Below are 19,899 nucleotides of genomic sequence, written 5' to 3'. Positions count from 1 at the left end.
AGCCCGCCCACCCGCACAGAGAGGTGCAGAGCCAGCCCACCCCTCCCAGAGCAGGAGTGGTTCTAGAAGTGACGCTAACGCTCCCAAATGGCTATCCCCTGACGGTCCTCGCCTTAATTGACAGTGGGGCGTCCGCCAACTTCTTCTCGAGAAGCTTTGCAGAAGAGCACCAAATCCAGCTTTTGCAGTTGGATTTTCCTCTGCACGTAGCAACCATTGACGGCAGGGAGCTGCTGGGAGGGGCCATCACACATCAAACCCCCCCCATGAGAATGACGGTGGGAAGGCACTCAGAGACACTGGCGTTCAACGTCACCACCATCTCAGACCCCCCCATCGTCTTGGGCATGAGCTGGCTGGCGCGCCACGACCCCTCCATCAGTTGGCACCAGAGGTGCATCACGTTTGGGTCAGACTTTTGTCTGGAACATTGCATGCAGCACCAACCAGGGGAGGGGCCTCCGATAGCCACGGTGGCCACCATGCATATCAAAGGGGGTGAGGCAATACCCAAGCAGTACTGGGACCTGCAGGAGGTCTTCAGCGAAGCGGAGTCCGACCACCTACCCCCGCACAGGCCTTTTGACTGCCAGATCAACCTGGTGCCAGGGGCGACGATACCCCCAGCCAAGCTGTACGCCATGTCAGACCAGGAGCTGGAGGATCTGCGCGCTTTCATCGACAAGAACCTCAAGCGGGGGTTCATAAGGGAAAGCAAGGCAGCAGGGGGCAGCCCGGTCTTCTGGGTGGACAAGAAAGACACGCAACAGCGCCGTCTTGTGGTGGACTTTAGACGGCTGAATTCGGTGACAGAGCCCGTGGCTTTCCCCATGCCCAGAGTGGATGATCTCCTGACAGCGGCACGCAGGGGCAAGATTTTCACCAAGCTGGACCTAAGGGGGGCGTACAACTTGATCAGGATCCGGGAAGGAGATGAATGGAAAACCACGATGTTCACGCCTCTGGGCTCTTTTGAATATCTGGTGATGCCCTTCGGTTTGCAAGGGGGCTCAGCATGCTTCCAGGCCTTCATGCACCACGTCCTGGGGTCCCTCCTCTTCAGGAAATGCTTGGTCTTCCTAGATGACATCCTTATCTACTCGAATGACCCAGTGCAGCATGTGAAAGATGTCAGAGAGGTGTTGCAACGCCTGAAGGAGCACCACCTGTATGTGAAGCTGGAGAAGTGCAAGTTTCACACCAAAGAGGTGGACTTCCTGGGCTACAAGCTGTCAGACAAGGGGCTGGCGATGGACAAGGACAAGGTGCAGGCCATCCTGGACTGGCACAGCCCCAGGACGCGCAAAGATGCCCAACGCCTACTAGGCTTCGCTAACTTCTACAGGAAGTTCATCAAGAACTTCTCTCGCGTTACGGCTCCCATCACGGACTGCCTGAGAGGCAAGCAGAAGTTCAAGTGGACACCGGAGGCGCAAGCAGCGTTCGAAAGCCTCAAGAGAGTGTTCGCCTCAGACCAAAACCTGTTCCATGTGGTGCAGGACGCGCCCCTACGCATTGAGACAGATGCTTCTGAAAAAGCTGTGGGCGCAATTTTGTTGCAACTGGACGCCAACAGGGAGTGGAGACCCTGTGCCTTCTTCTCCAGGAAGCTGACACAGCCTGAACGCAACTACACAGTGTTTGATAGGGAACTTCTTGCGATCTACGCTGCGTTCCAGCACTGGCGACACTTCCTGGTGGGCGCGAAGCACCCCATCCAGGTGTGCACAGACCACAAGAACCTGGAGTTCTGGAGAACTGCCAGGGTGCTCAACCAGCGGCAGATACGGTGGGCAGAGTTCTTCTCGAACTTCAACTTCTCCATCCACTACATCCCGGGGGAGCAGAATGTCAGGGCGGATGCCCTCTCCCGCAAGCCAGAGTACATGGAGGAGGAGGCGCCACCAGCCCCAAGGCACATTTTCCCCCCGTCGGCATGGTCCTGCGGAGCAGCTGTGGTGAGCGAGGCAGAACTCACAGCACTGACGGCAGCGGATGAATTTGCCAACCGCATCTTCAGAGAACTGAGAGGGGGGAGGGAGCAGGCAAAAGACTTTGCAGAACGCAGAGGGCTGCTTTTCTACAAGGGTGCGCTGTACCTACCCACCACCCAGCTTCGACGTACGGTCCTCAAGCAGATGCACGACAACCCTACAGCGGGGCATTTTGGAAGGGACAAAACCGCTCACCTAGTCATGAGACACTTCTGGTGGCCAGGGGTGCGGGAAGATGTTCGAGACTATGTAAGGGGCTGTACCACCTGCCAGCGGGCAAAGGTGGTCAGAGCAGCGCCACCAGGGTTGCTGGAGCCCTTAGCCACACCACACAGGCCGTGGGAAGTGGTGTCCATGGACTTCATCACAGATCTGCCTTCGTCCAGGGGTAAGACTGCAGTGTTGGTGGTGGTGGACCTTATGTCCAAAATGTGTCACTTTATACCGTGTGCCAGGGCAGTCTCGGCAGAAGAGACAGCCAAACTGTTTGTTGATCACATTTTCAGACTGCATGGATTACCTTTAAGGGTTATTTCGGATCGTGGCCGCCAATTTGTTTCCAGGTTCTGGCGGCGGCTCATGAACCTCCTGCAGGTGGAGGTCAGCTTGTCGACGGCTAGACACCCGCAGACCAACGGACAAGCGGAGAGGGTCAACGCCATTCTGCAGCAGTACCTGAGATGCTACGTCAGCCAGCGGCAAACGGACTGGGTGGATCGCTTGCCACTAGCAGAATTTGCCTACAACAATGCAGTGCACGTCTCCACAGGGGTGTCGCCCTTTAAGGCCAATTACGGGCGCGACCTCAGATCTTTCCCAGAGAGGGAGAGGGAGGAGGAGGAGGAGGAGGGCCCACAGGCTGAGGATTGGGCAGAGGAACTGGAGACGGTGCACCAGCAGCTCAGAGAACACTTGGAGAGGGCCAAGGAAGCGTACAAAAAGGGGGCAGATCGCCACAGGCGACAAGGGGAGGTCATCAAGGTGGGGGACAAGGTGTGGTTGTCCTCGGAGGGCCTTCCCACCAGAGGGAGGTGCAAAAAGCTGGCACCCAAAAGGCTGGGCCCCTTCACGGTCACGCAACAGGTAAACCCGGTGGCATACAGGCTGGCACTGCCAGAGGACATGAGGGTGCATCCAGTGTTTCATAGATCGCTGCTGTCGCCGTACAGGGAAAGCAGCAGGCTCCGAGACAGCGAACAAACCCCCGAGGGAGGGGGGGAGAGGGAAGGCAGGGAGCAACTCAATGAGGCCACGGCCATCCTGGATTCAAGGTGGGGGGTGGGGGGACTGGAGTACCTCATGGCATGGGAGGATGCTCCACCGTCCCAGAATGAATGGGTCCCAGCCACTCAGATACAGGAGGAATTCTTGGTGGAAGAATTTCACGCCCTCTTTCCCCACAGACCCAAGCCCTGGCACATGGAAAGGGAGGGGGAGGAGGAGGAGGCACGGGAGAGCAGCTCACCATGGCGCTGGGAAGCGGAGTTTGAGGAACCAGAGGATGAGGTATGGGTGTCACCGAGATCCACCCAGTCAGAGGAAGGAGCAGATTGGCAGAACGTTTTTACCCCCACCAGCTCTGACGCCACGGACTTTTTGGGATTCCCGTCCGCCCAGGCGGAAGGGGGGGGCTCGCAGGACTGGGGGGAGGTATTCACACCAACGGGCTCGGAGAGCACTGAGTTCTTAGGCTTCCAGTCGTCACCGACACATGGGGGGGGCCTGGGGAGGGGTGAAGGAGAGCTTGGGAGGGGGGTGGATGTGAGGGACAGGGGATATCGCGAAGTCCCTCCCCTCCTGAGTTCAAGCCCGTCCCCGAGCAAAGGGGAAAGCAGGGAGAGTTCCGATTCCAGTGGGGAAGCAGGAAGTCGTGTCCGAGGCTCAGGCAAGGTAGAGGAGCCAGGGTCCCAGGTGGGACAGGAAGGGGCAAGCAAGGGGGGAAGACCCATCCCTCCAACTCCAGAATTACGCAGGAAGAGGAGGGGCAAGAGGATGGGTCTGCCAAAGCTTTTGTGTTGGAGAAAGACGCGCCAAAAGCCATTAGGAGGTTCTGAAACCGACTGACAACATCGCTCCGTGTAAATAGCAATGACTTGAGCACTGTAAATACGCAGCACCAATAAAAGAATAAAATGCAGAGCTGCGTAGCGTCGTTACTCTGAAGTAGTCCACTCCGGCCACTGTGACAACACCATTCAAAGAACAAGTGCTACAAGCCCTAGCAGTGTTAAAAGAGGGGCAAGATCGCAACTCAGAAGAACTAAAGAGATCCACTGAACAGCAGAAAAGGACCACTGAGGAGTTGAAGCAAATAAAAGGGGAATTGGGCTCTCTGACAGGTTAAAGTACAAGTGGCTGGAGTGGATCAGAGAGTCACACAACTTGAGGAAGGGAAAGTCCAGGACCTGGAAAAGGAGTCATACCAGGCACAGGTCGCGATTGCGTTTCTTCAGATGAAACAGAGGGAAATCTCAGGATTCACGGCTTCCCATTGATTGAGAACGACAATTTGAAGACTACGATAATTCAAGAATTTAAGAAAACCTGGGATCTGTCGGAAGAGGAATTGGAGACCTAGATCATCAAAGCATTCAGGTTTGGAACAAGAACAAAGAAAGACACAAAATTTGTGAGTGATTGTATGATTACATTCCAAACCAAGGAACAAAGAGATAGAATTCTTGGACTACATTACCAGAAGACATTGAGGGTTCAATATACCCAAATCATCCTCTTTAAAGATTCTTTCTTGACCTGAGGACCCAATATACAGATATGACGACTGCTTTAAGGAGAAAAGGGATCTTTTTCAGGTGGGACTTTCCCAAGGGACAAATTTTTCAGTTTCAACAAAAGAAGATCAAGATCAAATCAGTGGAGGAAAAGAAGAAATTTTTATTGAAGAACGCAAAGGAGTTGCAAGGATCAGGATGCCCGGCCCCAGATTTCCCAATAGACTGGACCTAGATTCGGGTGAGGGCGTAGGAGCCGCAAAGTAAACCAAAAATGTCATTGAGAATTTTATCTTGGAATTAAAATGGTTTGAACTCTCGATGTAAAAGAAATCAGGTTTATCACATTTTATCAAAACAAAAATTGGATATAATTTTCCTACAAGAGACCCATGTCACAAGAGTACATCGAATAATTCTACAAAACAAAAAGCTGGGAGAAAAATTTATATCATCAGACAAGGTTAAAAAACGAGGAGTGGTAATTTATGCGAAGGAGAAATTGAATCCAAAATTAATCTTCAAAGATGAAGAAGGGAGATATGTTGCAGTTCAAATAAAATCGCAAGGCAAAAAAATTCTAATTTTGGGAATCTATGCACCGAATGATGGAAAATCGGACTTTTTTTAAAAGACTCCACGAGATTTTATTGGATTATTTGGATTACAAAATATGTTTGCTGGGTGATTTGAACGGGGTTGTTTCAACATTAATGGATAGGTCACAAAGACAGAAAATTACAAATGAAGGAAGACTTCCAAAGACTTTCTTCGAACTGGTTGACAATTTTGATTTAATTGACACTTGGAGGTTGGAAAACCCGGTAGAAAAAGACCAAACTTTTTTCTCAGATGCAAATTAATCTTGGAGTTGTCTGGATTATATATGGATTACAAGAGAGTTATCTCCGAGAATAAACAATGTGGAAATATGTCCAAAAACTTGCTCGGACCATAACGCCATTTTATTAGACTTAAAGACATCTCTGCAGGGTACTTTCAGATGGAGAATGAATGATGCATTGTTTAGAAATGAAAAAAATGTGGGGAAAGCTCAAAAAGTTCTGAAAAATTATTTTGAAATGAATTTGAATACAACAGTTGAAAAAAGGACAATATGGGATGCAAGCAAGGCCGCCATGAGAGGCTTTTTGATTCAACAAAATACAATTAAGAAAAAAGAACAAAATGCAAAGAAAGACAACATCTTAAACCAAATAAAAGAAAAAGAAAAGAAATTAAGAATTAATCCTAAGAATAAACAGACACAAAAAGAAATTAAAGTATTACAAACACAGTTTTCTCAACTGGTTAACCAAGAGATAGAATGGAAAATTAAATGGATGAAACAAAAATCGTTTGATTCAGCAAATAAATGTGGAAAATTACTTGCTTGGCAATTGAGAAAGAGACAGAAACATAACACAATCACAAACCTTGTTCAAGAAGGAAAGAATCTGGAGCACCCAACCGAGATTAGAAAATGTTTCAAAAAATATTATAAGCAACTTTATAAAAAAAGAAAAAGATAATGATAAAATAGAGCAATTTTTGGACAAAAATAGCCTGCAGAAAATTCCTGAAGATAAAAAATCCCTACGCAGCCAACAAATTTCGCAACAAGAAGTAGAACAAGCGATAATGCAAATGCAATTGGGTAAAACACCAGGACCTGATGGACTTACAGCTAAATATTACAGAATGATGAAAGACTGGCTGATTCAGCCTTTTACGGACCTTTGCAATCAAATATTGAAAGGAGGGGAGGCACCGGAGACTTGGAGAGAGGCCTACATTACTCTGATACCTAAGCCAGATACAGATAGAACTCAAGTTAAAAACTACCGTCCGATCTCCTTATTGAATGTGGATTACAAAATATTTGCAAACATTTTGCCTTCCAGATTGAAAAACGTACTTAAAGATTTGATCCACCACGACCAAGAGGGCTTTCTCCCAGGGAGACATATGAAGGACAACATTAGGAATGTGGTGGACATCTTGGAGATGTTGGAACAGAAGAAAAATACCAAGGCTATATTAATGTTTATAGATGCTGAGAAAGCCTTTGACAATATTTCTTGGTTGTTTATGAAAAAGAATTTAGAAAGGATGGAGATCGGTCAGAATTTCCTAAATGGAGTAAATGCGATTTATTCTGAACAAAAAGCTAAAATCAATGTCAACAATGTGGTATCAGAGGAGATTAGAATTGAAAAAGGAACAAGGCAAGGGTGCCCCCTCTCCCCTTTGTTGTTTATATCGGTTCTGGAAGTTCTACTCTCTATGATTAGGAAGGATGAGGAAATCAAAGGAATAAGAGTAGGGAAAAAACAATTTAAACTTAAAGCCTTTGCAAATGATCTAGTATTGACTTTACAAGATCCAGAAACCAGTGCCATTAAGGCACTGGATTTGATACAGGACTTCGGAAGTGTGGCAGGTTTTAAACTGAATAAGAGTAAAACCAAAATCTTGGGGGGGAAAATTAGACAGTAATGAAAGGGAAAAAGTACAGGAAGCAACTGGTTTTTTAAAGATAACTATGTTAAGTTGTGGAACGAAGTTAAGAGTGATCTAGAAATTTGGATGAATCTGAAATTGTCTTTGTTGGGCCGTATTGCAGCAGTTAAGATGAATGTATTGCCAAAGATGTTATTTTTGTTTCAATCATTGCCAATAATTGATAAAATGGAATGTTTTAAGGAATGGCAAAAGGCGCTTTTGAAATTTATATGGCAGGGGAAAAAAACCTAGGATTAAATATAAGATTTTAACTGATAGTAAAGAAAGAGGGGGATTTTCCCTGTCGGATTTGAAGATTTACTATGGAAGGAAAGTTTCATATTGGTAATACCAAAACAGGGAATGGACCATCAGGTAATAGCAAATTACAGACCTATTGCGCTCCTCAATAATGATTATAAGCTATACGCATACATCTTTGCACAACGAACAAAAAAAGTCCTCTTGAACATCATTCATGATAATCAGGCGGGCTTCCTCCCGGGTAGGCGTATCTCCAATAATACTAGAAACATTATAAATCTGTTAGAATATCTGGATATAAGGATAGATAAGCCGGCAATCTTTATAGCGGTGGATGCTGAAAAAGCATTCGACCGTGTTTCATGGGATTTCATGAAGGGCTTACTCTATCAAATGGACTTCGGGGAGAGATATTTAAACGGAATAAACGCAATTTATACAACACAGAAAGCCAAAGTTATAATAAATTGGAACACAACCCAAGAATGCGAAATAAATAAAGGGGTTAGGCAGGGGTGCCCTCTGTCCCTGCTGATATTTATCTTGACATTAGAAACTCTTTGCAAACAAATAAGGGAGGAAAAAGAAATTAAAGGTATAACTTTAGGAAAGAGAAGTTACAAACTAAGAGCTTTTGCGGATGATCTTATCATATCCGTGGAGAACCCCAGACAAGGTCTCACTAAAGTTTTGGACATAATAAAAGAATATAGCGCAGTTTCCGGATTCAGATTCCTTGAAACATGGAGCAGGCTTAGACTATCCTTTTGCGGTAGGATCGCAGTAATTAAAATGAAAGTTTTGCCTAAATTATTATATTTATTTCAAACTTTGCCAATCATAGGAAAGACCATGATGATTGATAAGTGGCAGAAAGAATTATCTAAATTTCTCTGGCAAAACAAGAGGCCAAGGGTCAAACATAAAATACTGATTGATCTTCCAGAGAGAGGAGGATTTGGCCTTCCAGACCTCAGGCTTTACTACAAGGCCTAACATGGCTAAAGGACTGGTGCCTGCTAAAAAACGTGGACGTATTAGACCTGGAAGGACACAAAACCAGGTTTGGGTGGCACGCTTATTTAAATTACGGAAAAGGAAACACACACAAAAAATTCACAAGCCACATAATTAGAAATGCTTTATTCAGAACATGGGACAAATACAAAAGATATCTTGAACCAAAAATCCCAAGGTGGATATCTCCAATGGAGGCAATAACACCAAAAAGAGTAAACATGGAAAATAATTGGATAACATACAATATCATGATAACCGAAGCAAAAGGAGAAATAAATATAAAAAAATATGAAGACATAAGGGAACATCTAAATACATGGTTGGATTATCACCAACTGAATGAATTATTTAAAAAAGATAAGCAAATTGGGTTCCAAATTGAATGTACAAAATTTGAAAAAGAACTGTTGAAAGGTAATACAAAACTTATTTCCAAAATGTATAAACTGCTGCTAGATTATGAAGTTATGGATGAAAAGGTTACAAATGCTATGAGTAAGTGGGCACAGGACTGTGGTTATCCAATTACATGCTTGGAATGGGAAAATCTCTGGAAAATCAATATGAAATTCTCGTCAAGCTGCAATATAAGAGAAAATATGTTAAAGATGACTAACAGATGGCACCTCACACCTTCTAGATTATCAAAAATGTACAAAAATATAGCAAACGTTTGCTGGAGGTGTGGAGGAAACGACGGAAATCTATTTCACATGTGGTGGACTTGTGAAATTATTAAGAAATTCTGGAATAAAATTCATGACGAGATTCAAAAAATAATCGGGAGAAATATACCCAAAAGACCAGAGATTTTCCTACTAAGCATAACATTCCAAAAAGAGATTCCATCACAATCAAAAGAGATTTTATTATATTCTTTAGCAGCAGCTCGTCTGGTTATTGCCAAAAGATGGAAAGATAGAGAGGCCCCAAAAATTACAGAGTGGCAAAACAAATTGCAGGAAATGGCCGAAATGGCACAACTAACAAATAGTTTGAGAGGAAAAGTTAAGGAAGAATTTGTTAAAAGATGGGATAGATACAAGAAATATGTTTAAAAATATACGGAAGATAAAATTACTATGATAGCGTTTGAGTGAACTGTTAAGGATATAGGTTGATTTAATAGATACTTGGAGACTTAAAAAATCAGAATGTGAAAAGATACTAAAAGTAGAAACAGCATTGATTGTACATACATTCGTCTTTGAGAGAACAAAAGGCAAGCTGTTGGAGGTAACAGGAAGTCCAGAGATTTATTTATTCAATTATTTATATATTATCCTTCTTATTGTTAGTGTGTGTTTTTTTCTTTCCTTGTATTACATTATTATTAATTATTATTATTATTATTATTTCTTGTTATTTTTTTCTTTCTCTTTATGTGATGTATAGAAGATGTTTACAAAAATGTTGTTGGATTGAAAAATAAAGTGCTTGAATATCGAGAAAAAAGAAAAAAAGGAAAAGAAAAACACATTTACCAAGAAACCAGAATCTTTTCTATTGGGTATAGTCGGGAGAGAGATTCCTAAGAAAAATGTTAATTTTTTTATGATGCCACAACGGCAGCAAGAGTTCTGCTAGCTAAGAACTGGAAATCCCATGAATTACCAACAGTGGACGATTGGCAAATGAAGATGATGGAGTACATGGAAATGGCTGAGATGACCGGAAGAATCCGCGACCGGGGAGAAGAAGCGACAGAAGAAGAGTGGAAAGACTTTAAAATCTATTTGAAAAAAACATGCAAAAATTGTATACCAAGAATAGATTTAGAATTGTATAGAAGCCGAGGATTTAAAATCTAAGTGAAGTATACAGAAAGGATAGATTTGAAATGTTAAGATATGTATATAGAAATGCATTAGAAATTGCTAAAAGATAAAAATGAAATGAAGAGCAGACGGAGGGAACTCGAGGAGGTTCCTATATACAAGGTTAAAGAAATTTGTATTTGTATTTAGATGTTCGTTTTCTTTCTTTTTTATTGTTATGTTATTGTTATTTATCAGCGCAGTAGACCGGAAGTCTCTACAAATCCAAATTTCTTTAAAATTGTTACTATATACAATGTTAAAGAAATTTGGATTTGTAGAGACTTCCGGTCTACTGCGCTGGTGAGAGGGCGCTGGAGCCTCGAGCTCCGAGGCTTCTGGCTTTCGCGGAGGGGGGGAATCCCACGTGGGCGCGCGGATCCCCGTTAAATCCCGGGTTGTGCTTCCCGGGAGCTCCTGGCCCGGCGGAGCTCCAAAACGCGACTCCTCCGCTGCCTGAGAAGCTCGGCAGAGTTCTCGAGAGTCAGCGGAGTGGTAGTTGCGGGAGCCATTTTGGGCATTATCATCACCTCCAGAAGCGAAGCCCTGATCCTTCAGTCAGTCAGCAGTGGATGCCTTCCGTAAATTAGAGGATTGGAAAAAGAACTCCACGTGAGTAAAAACCTTGAGCGGCAATAGTTTTATTAAAGAATTGGACACGGTGGGAGACTTTAAAAATACAGAAGTCGGTCTCCCACATTGAGTACTTTAAGATACAGTAACTCGATCCCTAACAGGGGAAGTGAGAGGAGCAACCAATTTATCAGAAATTAGACTTTTAAAAACCCTCCAGGAGGCTGGACCTTGGTTCCTGGAGAGATCAGTGAATGGACTTAAAATTTCTTTGACGGTACCATGATGAGACTATGTGATTTATTTGGATTAATGAAATGGCCAGAACGGGACTTAAAATGGTTTCCACTATGAAATTTGATTCCTGCCACATCTGGCTTCACTATCTGCTATTTTCCCATGGGATTTGAGAGCAATGACGATGGCAGTCTCAACACCATCACAATACTTTTATTGCCAAAAGATTTATTTGGAACTTTTGTACATTAAAGATGAGCTGGACAAAAACAACATGCAATGGAGACAAATTAAAAAAGACTTGAGGAGTCAAGCGACAACATGGAAAAGGACGAGGAAAGAGAAGAGGCCAGCTCTGAGGAAACAGAGGAATCACAAATGACAGACAATAATGACAATTTAGAAGAATTCCAAAGCTGTAAAGAAGAGGAGGAAGAAGGACGGCAAAATGTCCCACAAGTGGGAGATGTGGGGCAAATTTTGGACTTGAAAAAAGAACCCCTCAACGGAGAACCAGGGGGGACCCTTGCGCTCCCAGTGAGAGAGGGAGGGCAGGAAAATCACTGGGAAACTGGGATGGGAGGAGGGTGCTGGGAAGCAGCAAGAAAAATGGGGAAACAACATGCTGGGTTTAGAAAACACTGTTGGAAGCTTGCGGTAAGGGTGGGGGTGGGTTAAAAAAATTAATTGTGTGATTTAAGGCTGGATTGATTGGAAAAGTCTGACACTGGTATGAAATATGGAATTTGCTGGGTAACCTGAAACCTGGGTCCAGGGGAAGGAGGGAAGAATGAAGTAATAAAATGGAATATTCATTTCTGGTAAACATTTAAGTTGGGGAATTAATTAATTAGAACGTATGTATATAAAAAATTGAGTCAATAGATAAAATTGAAAGATGACAATTAGAGAGGAAATTCTAATCAATTGGAAAATAATTGGTATTATGTGAAAACTGTTCTATAAGGATTCGGAAATGGGGAACCAATGGGGGGGGGGACCGGGGGAGTCTAAACGATATGATGATGATACAAGATTATTAGAATTTTTTTTTCTTTTGTGCTGTGTTTTTTGGTTTGTTCTATTTTCTTTATATGTTTTTTTCTTATTTAGCTTTTTGTACTTTTGTATGCTTTCTTTTTTATGTGTAAAATGAATAAAGATGAATTAAAAAAAATAAAGAAATTTGGTTTTTTTATTTAGATGTTTGTTTTCTTTCTTTTTTATTGTTATGTTATTGTTATTTAATATGTTCTACTGTTCGTTAAGTTGTTGTTGATCTTTTGTTTATCTCTTTTGTGTTTATAAAATCAATAAAAATTATTATTTTTTAAAAAAGAATAATGGGTTTAATTCTACTGCTGGGGCAAGGATAGTGGAGGTTGTGTGTGCCCGAATGTTGAAGTGGAAGGTAAAATTAAGGGAGCATAACATTTCTTCCTAAACAGCAGCACTCCTAGCTCTACCAGCCATTTGCTCGGCTCAACCTAACTGTTGGCCTCCCTCCTTTCCTTCCTCCCTACCAGTTCTAATGAGCACCATCCTCCACTGGTGAGAAGAAGAGAGGCAGGCAAGCAAGCAACAAAATCAGGGCTTGCTCCAGTCAGTCTGTCCTCTTTCCACCTGCAGGATCAACTTTATAGCATTTTCTTTTCTTTTCAAAATTGTAAACCACTGTCTGTGCCCTGGCAGAAAGGCAGTCTACAAGTGCAATACAATAAATAAAGGAGTTTGCTTCCAATAAAGTGGGGATATAGGATTGCAACCATGAAATTATTATTCATCATTATTTATTGGACTGCTATTCTGCTGCCTTTCAGCCCAAAAGTTCCCAGGGCAGTACATGACAGAATATAACATGCATAAATCCCAAAAGCTATACAACCACAATATAAACCAGATAAAAGACGGAAACATCCACAGAACAAGAGCTAAAATTTACATGCAGTCCACCAGCAAGTCCAAAAACCCTTTCAACCAGTACCCTAAGGCCTGAGAGAACAGGTATGTTGTGAGCTAATGCCTAGAATTAATCAATTCAGAGGACAACTGAATCTCTGGGGAGGGAATTCCACATATGGGGTGCCATAACAGAGAAGGGCCTGCTCCATGTCACTGTGCTACTAACTCTAGTTATTGGTGGAACAACGGGCGGGGCTTCTTCTGCAGATGTTCATGCTGGGGAAGTTAGACTGGTGACTTCCATTTCTGAAACGTGATGTTTACAGATAATATGTAAAGTGGAGTTGGAAGGTCTTTTTTAACCAGGCAATCTCTAATTGTTTTACTTCCAAGATCAACTTTAGTATTCTCACAGCCTGCTATGACCATCTGCCATACTTTTCAGTGTCAATCAAGCAAACATGTTGCATTTGCCCCTCATGAAAATGTTCTAATTGCAATAACTTGCAATAAATTGAGATGTACAAAGTTCAGACCTAGGATAAGTTAAGTTTAGTTTCTGGGACAATGTTGATTTGTCTTTGGGCAATGGGGGTTGGAATCCATGTACTTTTTGCAGGACACTGATGTTGAAATAGGTTGAGGTGATCGGCCCCAATCCCACCCCCTGTTCTTTTGGGGAGCAGAGGTGAATGGAGTCCAGGTCTTTTACATGAAGAGTAAATATTAGAGAAGTAGAAATGTTGGGAAATTCCTTCCTGGATACAAAAACTGCAGCCACCCATTAAAGTCAGCAAAGAGCTATAAATGTGGCAAAGCTGTTCAAACACACTTAAACCTCAGAGAGTCCTAAGGAGGAATTGAGAGAAGAATTGAGATCAGTTCCAAAGAAACCCCATCAAGATGATGCTGGGAACATCAAAACCCTGCAGCTTCCTTTGTCCAGGTTTGTTTTTTCCTTTACAGGTCCACCAGACATGAAACATTGATCCCACCACCTCCTTACATTTCCAATATCGGTCTGTATTATAGGATAAATGTGCCCTTGAAGGACCAGGTGTGCAGCCTGGGAGTCATTTTGGACTCACAGCTGTCCATGGAGGCACAGGTTAATTCTTTGTCCAGGGTGGCTGTCTACCAGCTCCATCTGGTACGTAGGCTGAGACCCTACCTGCCCACAGACTGTCTTGCCAGAGTGGTGCATGCTCTAGTTATCTTCTGCTTGGACTACTGCAATGCGCTCTATGTGGGGCTACCTTTGAAGGTGACCTGGAAACTGCAATTAATCCAGAATGCGGCAGCTAGACTGGTGACTGGGAGCGGCCGCCAAGACCACTTAACACGGGTCTTGAAAGATCTACATTGTCTCCCAGTACGATTCCGAGCACAATTCAAAGTGTTGGTGCTGGCCTTTAAAGCCCTAAATGGCCTCGGTCCTGTATACCTGAAGGAGCGTCTCCACCCCCATTGTTCAGAGCCGAGGGCCTTCTGGCGGTTCCCTCACTGCGAGAAGCAAAGCTACAGGGAACCAGGCAGAGGGTCTTCTCGGTAGTGGCGCCCGCCCTGTGGAACGCCCTTCCATCGGAGGTCAAGGAGATAAACAACTACCTGACATTTAGAAAACAACTAAAGGCAGCCCTGTTTAGGGAAGTTTTTAATCTGTGATATTTTAATGTATTTTGGTATTTGATGGAAACCGCCCAGAGTGGGGAGGGAAACCCAGCCAGATGGGCGGGGTATAAATAAACAAATACTGTAAATAAATAATAATAATAATAAAGATTTTATCAATCTTTCTGCCCACTTTCATGAGTGATGTAATCAAGTAGAAATTAAACTCATGTAATCCAAATGTGTCTGCCTGTGTGGCTATCTCTTTAGCTAACTACACTATCAAAATGCTAATGTAATTTATTTCTTATATCTTTTGCTTCAGGTGTCTGGATTTTGACCATAGTTTTGGCCAGAGCTGCATATTCTGCTGGTCCTCCTGGTCCTCCTGGTACTCCTGGTACTCCTGGTCGTAATGGTATTCCTGGTACTCCTGGTACTAATGGTGCTAATGGTGTTCCTGGTCCTAATGGTATTCCTGGTCGACCTGGTCCACCTGGACCTAGAGGTGCTCCTGGACCACAGGGGGCACCAGGTATGATCTCTAGCTTCATTCTCAGCAAATTTTTTACTACTACTACTACCTTTATTGTCAATGTACAACCTGTGTACCATGAGATTAACCGAGCCTCCCCCCCAAACACTCAATCTCATTGCACTCTGTGTGCTTGTCGCACAACACACCAACCCCAAAAGTTAGTTGCACTATATTATTTTCCGTTCAGCAGTCTAACAGCCCACAGATAGAAACTGTTTTTTAGCCTGTTGGTACAACTGATTATTCCTGCCAACCTAGCAGTTCGAAAGCACATCAAAATGCAAGTAGATAAATAGGAACCGCTATAGCGGGAAGGTAAACGGCGTTTCCATGTGCTGCTCTGGTTTACCAGAAGCGGCTTTGTCATGCTGGCCACATGACCTGGAAGCTATACGCCGGCTCCCTCGGCCAATAATGCGAGATGAGCGTGCAACCCCAGAGTCGGCCATATCTGGACCTAATGGTCAGGGGTCCCTTTACCTTTACCTTACAACTGATTATACTTCTATACCTCCTGCCCGAGGGTAGAAGATTAAAGAGGGGCTGGCCGGGGTGTGAATCGTCCCTGAGATTTTTTCTCACTCTCCTAAGACAATGTTCCTTTGCGATGTCATCTAGTGGGCTCAGGGGACAGCCCATGATACTACACTTTGCATGGAAGACAGAACACTTCAGAAACCAAGCAACAGAAATCAAGTTCTTGGTTATCTTTACCAGATAAACAAAGCAGGTGGTGGGTTTAATCTTAGATGGTGGAAAGAAACAGCTTTGGTCACCCATTTTAGGGAGAGGGACTGGGAGGAGGGTCAGTGTCAGGAGTGAGTCAGCAGTAAATCACACTGTTCAAGTTAGAGTTAACTATTAGCAAAAGTACGATCTGCACAGACTTGGCGGAATGTTAGACCTAATGGGCACCACAACCCATCCCCAGTAGGTCCTTCCCCATGAAGTAGTTGCTGAGACCGGCTGGCTGTGGGGTGGGCGGAGGGAAAGCCCCAGAGCCGCGCAAAGCGTTTGGCTGGCTTTCCCTCCACCCGCCCCTGCCGGTCGTGAAGGTGGAGGAGGGGGTTGGAGTAGCCCGATTTTGGGCTGATCCTGGCGCCCCCTCGCCCCTGCCGATCACGGAGGGGGTCAGAGCAGAGGAGGCAGAATCAGCAATCGCCTTTACCATGCCACCGACAGCATCTCTCTCTCTCTCTCTCTCTCTCTCTCTCTCTCTCTCTCTCTCTCTCTCTCTCACACACACACACACACACACACACCCTTCCTTCCTTCCTTCCTTCCTTCCTTCCCTCCCCCTCTTTCTTTCACTCTCTCTTAGCCCTTCCACCCACCCATCCTTCTTTCCTTCCTTCTCTCTCTTCTCTCCCTCCCTCTCTTTCTTTCTCTATTGCTCTAGCTTCAGCTCCTTCCGAGGGCTTCTGCTGGCAGAACTAGTCAGCTGAATCTGGCCCACATTGTTTGGAATTAATATGATTTATGAAGTAGGAAATCTGCATGCATGTGGTACCTAAAGTCATCATTACAACAAAGTAAAACTGGGGTTTTCCTAGGATTATTTATAGAAAAGAAACAGCTCCTTCTTCAGTAGCACCTCCCAACTAAACGTGGAACTAAAGCAGGTTGATAGTCAATAACTGGCCAGTTCCTCTGCAGCTGTATTTCCTGAATAGCACCATTTTGGAAGAAATCCAAGTATTCTTGCAAAATTGATTCTCCCTCCCTCCCTCCCTCCCTCCCTCTCTCTCTTTCACCCCTTCCTTCCTTCCTTCCTTCTTTCCCTCCCACCCTCCTTCTTGAGGCTGTCCTCAAGGTCTGCTTGCTTTACAGCGAGGTGAGAGGAGGGACAGACAGGAACCCCTTCCACTCCTCCTCCCAGCCTTTTAGAGGAGGAAAACAATATATATATACATACATATTTCTCTTGTTTTCCACCTCTAAAAATGAGGTGCGCCCTATTGTTGGGTGCGTCCCATGGAGCTAAAAATACGTAGGTTCAGGATGTCACTGCTTTACACCCACACCCACACCCACCATGTTTGAAAACATCAGATTTGTACTTAAACACAAATTGGCCAGAAATATAATTGGCTGGGGGGTGGGGTGGGGCCAGAAAGTTATCTCGCCTAGGACGCCAAAAACCCTAGCACCGGCCCTGCATCCTCCATAAGTCCATCAAAGTCCAAAAATTAATTAGTGTATTAATTGGTAGTTATTGCTGTCCCACTTAATCAAGAATGCTCAAAACAGCTTACGGCATTAACATTTCGTGCTGGGAATTTCAGGGAGAATAAGTGTGGTCGACACTGAAGGTATTCTGTGCATGAGCCTACAGAGCAGCTGGTTTGGGGTACCTGCTGTTGCTAAGGCCATGCGGGTGCAGAACCCTGTTTTACGTTCCCATCGGGCCAAGACCTTTGTGGGGAAATGCTCAATACAAGCCATTACAAGCATAGCAAAAGTAATCATAAACAATAAATAAAACACATCAAAAACACACAATTGAATCGAACTATTTCCGCATAAGTGATTATAATACAGATAAAGATACAAAAAATATCAATGATGGCAACACCAACTTCACAACAATGCCCTCCTTAAACAATACCTCACGTGTCTGGTCAGCAGCCTCCACTTTTGTAGCTGGAGTCAGTCAGGGTCCTGCCCTCCCAGGACAGGTGGGAAAAGACCTGCAAGGTAGAGAGCCGGTCTTCCAGGACTCACAGCCAAGATGGTTTAGACCAGATGTTGATGAACTACAGCTCCATCTTTCCTGACTACTGAACATGCTGGCTGGGGCTGATAGCAATTGGGGGTCCAACATTTGGGGGGCAGCAGGAATCCCATCTCAGCTCTAGAGATTCTGAGAAAGAAATTATTTCTGTTTGGATGACAACTTCAATGCACTGCTAGCTTCTTCTTTTTAACAGCCAAAGCTGGGTACCTGTGAAGACTCTGTCATTCAAACACGGCTTTTGTACCTGGGCCCTATGAGTGGTTGGAAGAGTCTGAACCTAAACAGCTGCAGGCTATTTTGATTTGAGACAGACACCTGTCACTGCTTTTTCTGCTAAATTGCTTTTCCCCTCCCTCTTCAATTTTTATAAAGGTTTGCCAGCGGCTCAAGGATTGATGTGTCCTCATGGATTGCCAGAAGCTGATTGTCAACCAGTCCTAAGAGCACCACCAAAATCTGCATTTTCTGCAAAAGTGGCCAAAAGCTATCCAGCACCTAATCAGCCCATAGGATTTCAAAATATTCTATACAACGAGCAGCAAGTCTTTGATGAGTCATCTGGCATATTCACCTGCAAAAACCCAGGAGTCTATTATTGTACCTACAACCTGACGGGACACCAGAATTCACATATGATCTTGGCAAGGAATGGTAGAGAGGTGAAAGCATCCGATCAGATTACCATGGATGCTTATCAAAACCTGCCGGAAAATGCAATCCTTAAATTAGAGAAAGGAGATAGGGTGTGGTTGGGTGCAAATGAGGCTTATCATGGGATAACAGAAGGAAGCTATTTTTTGTGCTATCTCATATATGACTCTTAGATTATGCAGTACTCTGTATCCAAATGGCTTGCTTCATTGCATTGTCCTGCAAACATTTAACTAGATGGTTTGTTTTGATTTGCAAGAAGTACACCTAATCTATAATAGGTACACTTAGGGATGGGGAAGAATTCTAAATGGGAAGCTAGGAAGTAGGACTCATTGGAGATCTGAGTAAACATGCCTAGGATGCAGTTGGGTTATGGCTCACCAATGGCTCAGAGGTATTGTTTTACAATTTTCATAGAAACATGAAAGCAGAACATGAAGTGTGCATGGATTTCCATGAAGTTTATTAGAAGGCTACTGCTTCTATATTTACAAATCAAAAGGCTGTGCTTCACACTGTTTCCACATCTGCATAGGTGCATGCATGTAATCATTTGTTTAAAATTAAAGGTTGTGTCATAAAGCTAATGACTGCTTCGGAATATTTATAAGGGGAAACTAAGTGCTTTATATAGGTTTTGGGTTTTTTTTGGTGGAAGTGTAGAGATGACACTATGGATTCATGGATAAGTACTGTTGCATATAAGTGCAGGCAATGGGGTTGTAACAATCTCTTTATTCACAGCAGACAAGTAAAAGACAAAAGACCAACTCCCAGCCTACTGCTATATATATGTAGCCAACTGGGCCAGCCTACAAACTCCAGGTGAAACTAATTAAAGTAACTAAAACAGTCACTCCTAGCCGTAACTCCTTCCTGGCTACTCTGCTCCTGTGTTGTGCCTGCTATTCAATACACAACACCCCTCCCCTCTTAGCCAAGAACACCTCGGTTGAGAATAAAAACAACAACATCGAGCGTGACACACACAATGAAACATCTGATTCCCATCCCCCCGTACCACCCCACAGTCAAAGTCTCCCAAATATCGCGGACGGGTTCGCACCCTCTGGGACCGTCTGAGCTCGGGCTCTCGGGGACTGTCCCCTGCCTGAGTCTCTTCAATGTTGAGCCGTGGCTCAGTTCCACTCTCCACTCCTACTGGCCCGGCCTTGCTGTCTTCCACTTGGACTTCAACTGCCTGAGGGGGACAGGTGACTATGGGTTCTCTGCTGACCTGCTCCGGCAATTGCTCCACTTTCCTTGTGGCTGATTCATCCTTCCGGATGGGCCACCGCTGTCAAAGTTGGTCGAC

The 19,899-nt window shown here is 44.2% G+C and overlaps 1 protein-coding gene across 1 annotated transcript; it reads left to right on the top strand.

Moving 5' to 3' along the window:
- Nucleotides 1-13,796: 13,796 nt before the first annotated feature.
- LOC132592768 (collagen alpha-1(X) chain-like) lies at nucleotides 13,797-19,440 on the top strand. The gene is made up of 3 exons (XM_060279882.1): nucleotides 13,797-13,990; nucleotides 14,981-15,190; nucleotides 18,303-19,440. The coding sequence occupies exons 1-3, from the start codon at nucleotides 13,948-13,950 to the stop codon at nucleotides 18,752-18,754; spliced, it is 705 nt and encodes a 234-aa protein (XP_060135865.1). The 5' UTR covers nucleotides 13,797-13,947; the 3' UTR covers nucleotides 18,755-19,440.
- Nucleotides 19,441-19,899: the final 459 nt, after the last annotated feature.

The sequence above is a fragment of the Zootoca vivipara genome, chromosome 10, assembly GCF_963506605.1.
Source record: "Zootoca vivipara chromosome 10, rZooViv1.1, whole genome shotgun sequence".
In the NCBI taxonomy this organism is placed as follows: Eukaryota; Metazoa; Chordata; class Lepidosauria; order Squamata; family Lacertidae; genus Zootoca; species Zootoca vivipara.
This window is presented reverse-complemented; position numbering and strand designations above follow the sequence as displayed.

Bases quoted from the DNA above. Each gene is read 5' to 3' on its own strand.
- LOC132592768 (XM_060279882.1), top strand. From the start codon at position 13,948: ATGATGCTGGGAACATCAAAACCCTGCAGCTTCCTTTGTCCAG. The intron at 13,991-14,980 runs GTTTGTTTTTTC...CTTTTGCTTCAG, and splicing joins CTGCAGCTTCCTTTGTCCAG to GTGTCTGGATTTTGACCATA. The intron at 15,191-18,302 runs GTATGATCTCTA...ATTTTTATAAAG, and splicing joins TGGACCACAGGGGGCACCAG to GTTTGCCAGCGGCTCAAGGA.